Source organism: Passer domesticus, chromosome 18 (assembly GCF_036417665.1).
Source record: "Passer domesticus isolate bPasDom1 chromosome 18, bPasDom1.hap1, whole genome shotgun sequence".
Lineage (NCBI taxonomy): Eukaryota > Metazoa > Chordata > Aves > Passeriformes > Passeridae > Passer > Passer domesticus.
In genome coordinates this window covers 5,539,626-5,550,911 of record NC_087491.1, presented here as the reverse complement: position 1 = coordinate 5,550,911, position 11,286 = coordinate 5,539,626, and the positions used below count along the sequence as shown (strand labels likewise).

The 11,286-nt window shown below is 53.1% G+C and overlaps 1 protein-coding gene across 2 annotated transcripts in view; it reads left to right on the top strand.

Annotated features, from left to right (window-relative positions):
• ASTN2 (astrotactin 2) overlaps window positions 1–11,286 on the top strand; it is a 319,347-nt gene that overhangs the window by 218,516 nt on the left and 89,545 nt on the right. For both annotated transcript variants that reach the window (XM_064393831.1, XM_064393833.1), the window contains exon 17: window positions 7,655–7,920. In XM_064393831.1, the coding sequence (XP_064249901.1) occupies window positions 7,655–7,920 (266 nt within the window). The remainder of the gene's footprint in view (window positions 1–7,654; window positions 7,921–11,286) is intronic.

Sequence of the window (11,286 nt, the reverse complement as noted above, 5' to 3'; positions counted from 1 at the left end):
TAGACGTTTTTCACACTGAAGCACCGACCCCAATCCCAGCCCCATTTTCGCTTGGACGTCATGAAGCTGCTTTAGGGATGGCAGAGAGACCCCTCTGCTGTGACCGTGTGGGGCTGAAGGGTGGACTGAGGCCTGCCAGGGCTTGGGGCTCCTCTGGGATCGGGGCAGCCATGGCAGCCGTGTCCTTCACACTCAGCCCGCTGCAGCTGCAGCTCTGGAGGCTCGGCCTGGCAGGAATGCAGTGCCTGGGGAAGAGCAAGCCCTCCGTTTAACCATTTTCCAAAATCCCTCCGTGTGGCCTCTCTGCCTGCAGCGCTTTTCCACTGCTCACCTGCTCCGGCCTGCTCCGGCCTGCGCCGAAGGAAGCGCTTGCACAATGCAGCAAGTCTGGCCACCTTCTGCTCTTGGGGGTTTTTCCACTTTGTTTAGAAAAGAATAGTTCATTTGAAAGGGATCTACGTCCCTGGAGCTGCAGGGATCAGCAGTGTGGGCAGTGGGTGCGCTCAGAGGCAGCAGGAGTACATGCAAAGCCTGGCCAGGGTTGCAGAGTTGCAGAACAAAACAAGTGAGATTTCTTCCTCTCTCTCTCTTTTTTTTTTTTTTTTTTTTTTTAACTGAATCCTCTGTTTCAAGCCCCAGTGGCTCCCTGGGGGTGTTGCTGTGCCCAGGGAGGGGACACAGGGTTCACTCCCAGTTCCTGGCCTCACCAGGGAAATGCTCTTTCAGTCCCTGATACATGGGGAAAAAAAATGGATGTAAACATTGAAAGCAGGGTGGTCTGGCAGATCTTGTGAGGCCACCCACACCTGAAAATGAAGAGGGTGAGGAAAAAACAATGGTAGAAATAGGAAATAATCTTTCAATGCATCCTGGGGAGAAAACAAAAGACTCTCTGGATTTAATTAGAGGTGACAATGACCAGCTGATGATGTTATCAATCATGTGTGAGTATGGGGACCCTGCATGACAGGAAGGATGGGAAGGTTGTGCAGCCCAGGACCCGGTCACACTGCCAAAGTTCCTTTGTCAAAGCTGTGCTACAGGGGATACTTTCGAAATCCCCTTTTACAGGGGGTTATCAGAGGTCTCTAGGAGCTCTTTTATCCTTAATAAGTTTGTAAATGTCTCATCTGAAGCTGAGGTGAGATCCTGCCTGTCCAGCCTGCAGGCAGAAGAGATGATCTGCCCCCAGGTTGTCTTTGCTGGTGATGCTTCAGGTTTAGCTTTTCTATTTTTCACATTCTGTGCTGCTTTAGTGTGTGGTTCTGAGTTTCATATTAGGGGATGGTGAGCTCTCTGCACAGAGCAGGGAGAAAAACAATTCCTTCTCTAGCTGGGGACTAAGGACAAATGATCCAAATCTCAGGCCCAAGAGCACAAACCCCGTGGGCTGCAGAGAGAAAAACAAGCAGGATGGGACTGCATGGGCTAAAGCTGGAACTGGACAATGAACTGCAATCTGCAAATGGAGCAGAGCTGATCCCAGGGAGAGACCCCGGCAGCGCTCGTGCATTTTGGGACCATTTTGGTTCATCCTGGGTGCAGCCCTGGCTGGGCTCTTGTGCTGCCCAAGGTGGATCCATGGAGGAGATCCTTTTAATAAATCCCTGCTTTGTCTTTTAGCTCTGTCCAGTCTCTGTTCTAGGTCAGCCTTCCCAAGGGGATGCCTTTGGGATCATCCCCAGGGCAGTGAGGCTGTGGCAGGCCAGGGGTCACACAGTCACAAGCATGGTGGTGCAGCTCACTGTTCACACCTTGGTGTTGAACATCAGGACTGTGTTTAATTGAGTTTGGTTAATCAGCTGGGAGCAGTGGGCACAGCATCTTCAGGGAGAGGAGGTATGAAGAGGGGCAGAGCCAGTGTGGACATAAAGGTACTCTTCCCCAGGAACTGTGGTGACAGGACAAGGAGTTACGAGTACAACTTGAAACAGGGAAATTTAGATTAGATATTGAGAAGTTTTTTTTATTGTAAGGATGGTGAAGCACTGGCACAGGTTGCCCAGGGAAGTTGTGGCTGCTCCATCCCTAGATGTGCTCAAAGCAAGGTTGGATGGGGCTTGGAGGAACATGGTCTAACAGGAGACATCCCATCCCGTGGCATGGGGTTGGAACGGGATGATCTTTAAGGTCCACTCTAGTCCCTTCACATTCTATAAACAGGAGATTAAAAGGGGTCATGGAGCCTCACACTCGGGAGTTTATCAAGCACCGACACCCAGCGGATGTTACTCATTCTGTGTGCCACACTCTCCTCCCCGAGGCTGGGGTGAGGATGCCAGGATGAGACCCCGCTGGTGGCATGGAGGGGTCACGGGGTGAGGGCGGCGGGATGTGGGGGATGGTGTGTGTGCTGGGATGGTGTGCCCACGCTGGGATGGTGTTCCCAAAGCCAGGACGGTGTTCCCAAAGCTGGGACGGTGTGCCACATCCTGGGGCGGTGTGCTGCACACCAGGATGGTGTTCCCAAAGCCGGGATGGTGTGCCCACCCGGGATGATGTTCCCAGAGCCAGAACAGTGTTCCCAAAGCCGGGACAGTGTTCCCAAAGCCGGGACGGTGTGCTGCACACCGGGATGGAGTTCCCAAAGCTGGGATGGTGTGCCGCATCCTGGGATGATGTTCCCAAAGCCGGGATGGTGCGCCCACGGGACAGTGTGCCCAAAGCCACGATGGTGTGCCTATGCCGGGATGGTGTTCCCAAAGCCAGGACAGTGTTCCCAGAGCTGGGATGGTGTGCTGCACACCGGGATGGAGTTCCCAGAGCTGGGACGGTGTGCCGCATCCTGGGATGATGTTCCCAAAGCCCGGACGGTGTCCCCAAGCCCGGGCGGTGTTCCCAAAGCCGGGACGGTGTTCCCAAGCCCGGGCGGTGTGCCACATCCTGGGATGATGTTCCCAAAGCCGAGACAGTGTTCCCAAAGCCGGGACGGTGTTCCCAAAGCCGGGACGGCGTTCCCAAGCCCGGGCGGTGTGCCGCACGCCGGGATCCCAGCGCCGTCCCGCCGCGGTGCCACGAGAGGGCAGCAGGGCCCCGCGGAGCGGCTCGGCCGGGGCTGCCCCGCGGGAGGGTCCGCGCAGCGCCCGCCGGAGCTCCGCGCCCGCACCCCGCCACCCCCGCCACGCTGAGCGCGTGGGAATGGCATTCCCACCTGGCATCCGTGCCGCGAGTCCCAGCGGTTCCTCGGGAGTAATCCCTTGCCCAACTCACGCTGAGCTCCGGGACTGGGGTGTTGGTGGTTGTTTGGTGGTTTGGCTGGGGTGGTGTTTCCCCCTCATCCTAGAATGATTTGGGTTGGGAGGGACCTCAAAGCCCATCTCGTTCCACCCCCTGCCATGGGCAGGTTCACCTTCTACCATCCCAGGCTGCTCCCAGCCCTGTCCAGCCTGGCCTTGGGCACTGTCAGGGATCCAGGGGCAGCCACAGCTGCTCTGGGCACCCTATGCCAGGGCCTGCCCACCCTCATTGGAAAGAATTTTCTTCCTGATATCCCATCTAACCTTGCTCTGTGCCAGCCATTCCTCTTGTCCTGTCCCATCCTTCCCACACACACGGATGGATGTGCCAGACTGACTCCCCTGGACACTGTGCCCATGCCTTCCTCGCAGCCCCACCACTGTTTGCCCATCTCTAACAGTGGGCAGCATTAAATCTGTCCAAGCTCTTCACAGACCTGGTGGCCACTGCAGTGACAACATCTCAGTGCAGGAGAAATTCCCAGGCAAACACATCTATTGATTTCCTTTCTAACTCCCTTTGGATGGATTTGCCAGCAAAAAAAGGGTTGTATTCCACCAGGTGATAAACAGGCAGCCTGTGTCAGTGGGCGTGTCCTGGCCACAAGTCCCCACTGTCCCACCTGTGGTGGCACTAGGTCTGTCCAGTGAAGGCTGCTGATGGGGAAGGTGGACCAGAATTCCTTCTTCCTTGCATAAAATGCAAATCCCAGGTCCTAAATCAAGCCCAGCTGAGCAGCCTGTTGGTGTTGGTGGGGTTAACCTGCTGAGCCTGTAGGAATCCCTACCTGGGTCTGTTCCCACTCTTCTCTCTACAACTCCAGCTGGAGAGCCTTCTCCTGTCCTTGTTCCAAGCATTTCTGCTCTTCAGGAGATATCACATCCTACCCCTGATATAGCTGCATTCTTGTGGCAAGTGGAATGGTTCCCAGTTTTGGGATGACTTGGGGATCTTTTGGAAGAGGTGTTGTATGAAATGCTGAGCCACTAGGAAACCCATCTTCTCCTGGGAGCTCTCAAGACAGGACAGCACTCCAGTACAAATTAGGCATTGTGCTGTTGTTTTTGTTGTAGTAGTGGTGTTACCCTGCTCCCTCATGTCCAGGCACCAGGAGGTGCTGCTGGTAATGCTGGAAGCATTTTCCCACATCAGCAACTGCTGCATCCTGAGCAGGGTCCCCTTTGTGCAGGCACACACCTCGTGCTGTGGGACTGTAAAATCCTGGTGGAGCTCAGAAATGGAGCCAGGCACCCCAGCAGGCAAACATTCCTCTGCGCACCCTGTTCTGCTCATCCTCCCTTTCTTACACAAGCCCTGATGCCTGGCATGAGGCTTTTTTTTTTTTTTTTTTTTTTTTTTTTTTTTTTGTGGTGGTGGTAGTTGTTTGTTTGATTGGGGTTTGTTTTTGGGGTTTTTTTTTGGTTTTTTTTTTTTTTACATCCATATTTCAGACAAACAAACTAAAACTCCCACAAGTTGCTGTGATGTGTCCAATTGCATCCGAGGCTCTCTGCTCTCTGATGTTGCCAGGGTTCAGCTGAGTTGCCAGCAGTGTTACTGACAGCATGTTCATATTCAGGGACTGATAAGGGATCCCTGTATCCTCACTGCTGCAGCTGAGTCTCTTCCTCTTCCCAGAAAGGACCTTGGGAGTGTCCTGGCAGCAGTCACCTGCAAAGCTCTTCCCCAGGAGTGAAGCAGAGGCTTTGCAGGAGTGTCCTGGGAGGTTATCCTGTTCTATAGGTAATAAAGCCAGGCTGAGCCTACAAGAGCTGTAGGGCTTCTCCCATTCACTGCTGAACCCTCTCTTTGCATGCAGGGAGCTGAAGAGAGAAGCAAAACTCATGGCAGATGTAGGGCAGGGGGAAATTGAGGGACCCCAGTCCCATCTTCTCAGGGTATAGTTGCAATGGCAGGTGCAGGTGTGTGTTTTGGAGGGAAAATGCCTCTCAGATGTGAAAACTTCCTCTGTGAGATGCCCTGAGTGGTGGGAGGGGGATGTGGGTGGGATGAGAGGGAAGTTCTGTGTCCAGAAGGAAACCTCCAGCTTTCTAGCAATGAGGTACCTGAGCAAGCAGATGAGGAGCATCTCCTCCTCACTGCCTCTCTCTGGCTCTGGAGGAGCTGGCTCACAAGCAGGGTGTGCTGCTGGTGCTCCCAGATGGGTTCCAATGGCAGAAATGGGGAGATTATTTTGTTAGGGCTGTGTGCAAGCACCTCAAACACATCCCACAAAAGCTACCAGGAGCTACCTCCCAGTGCTGATGCCATCTAAGTGTTTGGATGAGAGCTGGCATTTTGACAATGAAGCCAGTTTCCCTCTGCTAACCCACATCCTATTTCATTTTCCTCCTTTGGAGTTGTACCCAGAGCCCTCATACAAGGGAACACCAGGGATCTTTGTCAGTCTGCAAAGGAATCCTTTCCCCAGTGCAGCTGGGATCTGTTCTAAAGAGGATTAACTGCAGACAGCCAGTTCCACCTCAGCCATGAAGCCTGCTCTGCTCACAGGTCTGCCACAAATCACCCAGCTTCGTGGTTAATCTGTCACTAAGCCCATGGCTGCTGGGGAAGGGCAGCTGTTCTGCTCACAGTTTTCTACCTTACCTCATTTTCAGAACTCTGGGCCTTACCTTGTGCAGCTCCACCTGAGCACTGCTGCTCCTGAAATGGCTTTGTCCCCACTGGTTGGATTATAGTGATCTATAATTCTTAGCTATAAGGCCAGTAATTCAGAAGGAAGGTTTGATATTCCGTTGCCAGTCATAAGATAACTGATTCCACTGTCTTTTCAGTGTTCATGTCCTCCTTAAAGCATGGCTCCAAAACTTCCTTCTCCATGAAGGATTTCTAAAGCTGCTTCAGCTCTGGTGAAGAAGCTTTGCAGCTCAGAAGTTTAATTATCTCCTTTCTCTTCTACACATACTTTAGTAGTGATGTTAGAAGATGCTACTCTTATTGACAAATGAGAGGAGGCTCATGGTATCCTCCTATAAATTCCTTCTTTTTCTGCTACCCTGTTTTTCAAGGCTTCATGGCTTTCCCTTATGAGACTTGAAGTTGCCTGGAGCTGATCTTCTAGAAAATAATCTATCCAAGAAGCAGCTGCAACCTCTGTTTCCCATGTCTGTGTACACCAGTGTCTCCCTAGATGTTGAAACATCTCCCTACAACCTCCTTTTAATTTATCTGAGCAACTGCTCCCCTTTTATTCCACTAAAACATGGGTTGGTTGGAATTTGCTCCTTCTCCCCGTGACAGCTTTGATCCTGTGCACAGAAGTGTTCCCTGACAGCCAGACAGCAGGGAAGGGCTGTCCCTACCCTCGAGGGCTCTGGGAGTCATGAATGAATGCTGTTTACTTGTATTTCCAAATGGCTTGTGCCTTGCCAGATCAGCTGCATGTCACTGCAAGCCGAGCGTGCTGAGACAACCCTTGCTCCTCTTCCGCTCCTCTCAGGACTGGGAATTTGTTGCTAGAGGCAACAGCCATAAGATGAAGAAAGCCTTTTCTTCTGCAGGTCTGTCACCAGGTTATAAAAGTTGGGCCTTCTTGGTTCAATCCAGGTATAGACAAAGAATTTAAGTGGAAGTGCACAGGGCAGACATTGGAGTCTTGTCTCCTTTGCTCAAGTGTGATACTTCCCTTGGCCTTGGCAAGTTTTTGGACAAACACAGAACAAGGTAAAGGTTCTTCAGGTTTATTGTCTTGTGCTTAAGACCACCAGGAGGTTTCCCAGTGAGTTTCAAAGGCCTGAATGTTTCCTAAAAGCAGTGTTTTCAGTTTGGTTTTGGTAATGTCTCCATCTATTCTCCAAGCAGTGAGTTTGTTCTCATACCTGTCTTTCCCCACTGCCAAAGGGCTCCATCCCTCCATGTAAGTCCTTTTGCAGCCTCTTTGGATCCATTTCAGTGCCCTGGATAATGTGTTACCCACAAGAGTGACCAGAGGACGACAAGGACTAGAGGGGGCTGGTGTTAGGGTGGGGATAAAGGGCATTCAGATTGTTGGCCTGGTCCCTTTGGGGATTTTTCTCTTTGGCAGGGAAGATACACTGTGGTGATTTTGTCTTATTTTGGAGCACAGAAAGTGGGTATGCAAGTTAGAAAAAAGAAGAACGTGAGTTGGAAAAGAGAAAATCAGTTTTGTCAGTTTAGATCTGAGAGAGGACTGAGTGAGGTCACAGAGGTGGGGCTGGCCTGAGTGCTTGTCTGGGAAAGCTCACACTTCCAAGGAGTGACCTGCAAGTCCCGTTTTTCTCCTTCTCTCCTTGACCTTTCTTTTTTTCCTGCTCCCACCTGGCCTACACCTTCAGCAGCTGCATTTATCCTGGCTGCAGCACAGTTTGGCTTTGGGAAGAGTCCTGAGCTGAGCTTTCTTTAACACTGTTTGGTTTCTTCCCTCTCCCTCACCCAGAAACAACTGAGCTTGGGAACAAGAAGGAGCTGAAATCCATGCCCTTCATCACGTACCTGTCAGGCCTGCTGACAGCTCAGATGCTGTCAGACGACCACCTCATCTCGGGCGTGGAGATTCGCTGCGAGGAGAAGGGGCGCTGCCCCTCCACCTGCCACCTGTGCCGACGGCCCGGCAAGGAGCAGCTCAGCCCGACCCCGGTTCTGCTGGAGATCAACAGGGTGGTGCCTCTGTACGCTCTGATCCAGGACAACGACACCAGGGAGGTGAGTGACGGGCCAGCCCCACTCTGTGGCCTCACGCAGTCCCCTCTCAGATCCCCTCCTGCAGGTTCCCTGGAGCGAGGGGGGTGTTTTGGTGTTTTCATGTGTGGGATGGTGTCAGGGATGGAGCTGGCAGGTCCTGCTGCCCACAGCCCTCTCAGACCTGCATCTCCCTGCCTTCAATAGGTTCAAGGCACTGCCAAGTCCATGGTCATTCCCAGTGTCCATGCTGGTGTGCAGGATGTGTCCCATGGGGAGGTCTCAGGAGCCAAGCACCAGTTCAGTCCCTCACTCCTGGCTCCAAGGTCTAGGACATACCTGTATGGGAGGTGGCCAAAGTCCTCCAGGGCTCCAGCCTGGCTTTGCAAAGGTGCAGAGGGAGGGAAGAACCATCCCCTTGGGATGGTCCCACAGCCACAGGAGGTCCCTGTTACTCCAGGAGAGACCAGCCAGGCTGGAGGTCACCGGTCCCTGGGGTTGGGCTCCTGCAAGAGCTTCAGTGTTAATCCTGTGGAGATTGAGTTCCCACTTTCTCAGTTCACTGCCACTCCCACCCCCCTCTGCAGCCCTCTGACCCCAATCTCAAGCCCAGAAATGACAGACCTGCTTAAAGTCACTTGTTGGCACTGAGCCTGTACCTGATTAGGATGTCTCCAGTGAGACAGCATGCAGCAGCTGTGGGTGGGCTGCAGAGGGCTGCAGGTCAGGAAACAATCCTGGCACGTGGAGGTGTGAGCACCAGGAATGATGCTTCATCCTCTTCTCACATTCATGGGGAGAAGAGTCCTCGTGCTTCTCCTGGTACCCAGATTTCTGGGTGCTGTCTGTGGGGAGTCATTCCTTGCTTACCTCTTGATCTGGTTCCTGCTTTCCCATCTATCAGCCCTCTTGGTCCTTGCATGAAGCCATGCCTGACTTCCTCACCTCAGTTTTCCTCTCTTTCTGGGTCTTTTCCTCAAGCTCCCTTTCTTCCACTGTGTTTCCTTCCTGTATTCTTTCCCCCCATGCCTGCTCTTCCCACTGGGCAGTTCTTGTGCAGAGGTTGGGTTGGCCTGCTGTTGTCAGCGTGTCCAGGGCAGTGGTGGCATGAGGCACTGCAGGTACAGCAGAGCAGTGGGACAGCTGGTTTCCTTCAGGCAAGAAAGATGTGCTTCCCAGCACATCTGCCAGAAGACATTCTTCTAGGGATACAAGAGGTAGGTTAGCCAGCAGGGAGGGGATAACAGTGAGGAGCCCAGCTGGATCTGAAGGATTTCCATGGACTTTGCTCACCACCAGGTCCCCTGCATTGCCCTGTGACCAGGTGACAATGCCACCCTGCCTCTCTGGGCCTGGCTGCAAGCCCCCCCTTCTTCCTCTGCCTCATCTTCCTCCTCACCTGTCCCCCCCATCCTACCAACACTGCTGGGCTCGCTTGGGGCGCCTCCTTGTCCTGAGGAGCTGTAGTCTGTTCCACCAGCAGCCTCCCTCCCTCCCTCCTTCCCTCCCTCCCTCCCCTGCTCCCCTGGCCCCATCAGCTGCAGCTGGAGCTCAGCCCGCATTGTGCTTGCTGCTGAGGCGCTGGGGAAAGCAGCAAACAAACAAAACCCCAACCACGCCAGAGACACCCCAGCAGTATTCCCTGGGGTTGTGCTCCCTGCATCTCTCCTCCTCTTCCTCTTCCACCTGCTCGCCCAGGGGTGGAGGGGCATGCCCTGGGAGCCTGTCCCTGTGTGAGGTGCTCTGTGTGTCTCCCCTCACCCCAAGGAGCTGTGCAAGGGCAGGGCTGGGATAAGAGGTGACAGGGTCAGGGCTCTGGGCAGCTGCAGGGAGGAGGAGGATGCTGCCAGAGCAGTCACTAAGGAGCTGGCAGTGAGCAGCACGTGCCAGGACAGGTCACTTTGTGCCATCCACAGGTGCTGGGGTGGGCAGCAGGTGGGATCATGCTGTCTTGTCTTACCACCCCCCTCCTTAGCTGGGTCTGGCTGTTTCAGCTGTAAGCTTCTCTTGACAGTAGACCCTCTCATCCCTAACTTCCTACAACCATCCCAGACCATTGCCATCCTTGCTCCAGCAGGACATAATGAAGTTTTTTCTGCCTTCCCTGCACCTATTTCTTAGTCATTCCCATTTTCTCTGCATGAATCCCTTGTGTTGCATCAGCTCCATCACTTTCCCCTTCTTGCTCACTTCTGATGGGCTGTCCTGCTCCCTCCATCCCTTCACTCCAGTTTGTTTCTCCCCCTTGTCTCCACCAGCCTCTCTCCTGCAGGATTTTTTCTCGCTCCCTCTCCCTCTTCTTCTCTTGCTGTCCTTGGCAGGACAAGCAGGGACAAATCCTGGTTCCTGAAGGCTGAAATCCACCACTGCTGAAGAACTTGCTGCCACCTCAGCACAAACCTTGGTTCTCCACACTGGAGGTTCTTCCAGGCACCCTGGGCTGGGCAGAGCTGTAGCTTTCCTCTCTGGATGAAGTGGAGCTCGTGGGGGCCATGTCCCTATCCTGGAGAGGATGGTTTGGTGTGGGGTTAGTGCTGTCTGTGTGGAAGGGTGTCCCCATCCTCTTGTGGCACCATGAGCTCGAGCACGACGGATATTCATGGAGGGCAGGGGCATTGTCTCTCCCTCAGCTTCTCCTGTGAGCAGGGAGGGTTACCATGAAAGGGAAAGGGATTTAGGGGTGGAAAGGAGCTGCCACCACCACGGGGACATCAGCCTGTCAACCAAGAGCCAGAACACCACCAAGTTTAATCTGTGACTGTACTCTGAACTGAGAGGCTCCGACAGGTCGTGTCCCACCAGGAGCATCTCATGTATCATCTGGATGATGAAATACCACTTTCAGCACCAAACAGAGGCCAGGGGTGTGCCAGGCACTGCAGAGTGGTGTTCTCCTGTGCCATAAATAGGATTTTCACCTGCCTGGGCTGAGCCAAGCCCAGCATCTCCAATCCTGAGTGCTCCATTGCCTGCTTTTCTCCCTTCATGGAGATGATTCTCAATCAATACAGTGAGTGCTGACCTTAGAGGAGCTGCAGGCACATCCCAGCTCCTGTAGGGTTAAAAAAACCCAATAATTGTAAACACTCTTTACATATGTGTCCACAAAGACAATGCTGTACAGACAGATAACAAGGTCATTAGCAAGGTGGATATTGACTTCTAGAAACTTGACTGAAAGTTTTCCCCTATAAGCTGAGCAGCAAAGATGAAGCAAAACACAGGTAAAGACATTTTGCCCTCTTCAGCATGTGTATGTTTTTAATAGGTTTGTCTTTTCATCTGCCTTAGTGCAGTGAGTTATGAACTTTTCAAAATTTACAGCTACAGCCCTGTCCAAGGCCATGTTCTCGGTTGCTGATGACCTTGCCAGACTCTTAAATGCTGGGG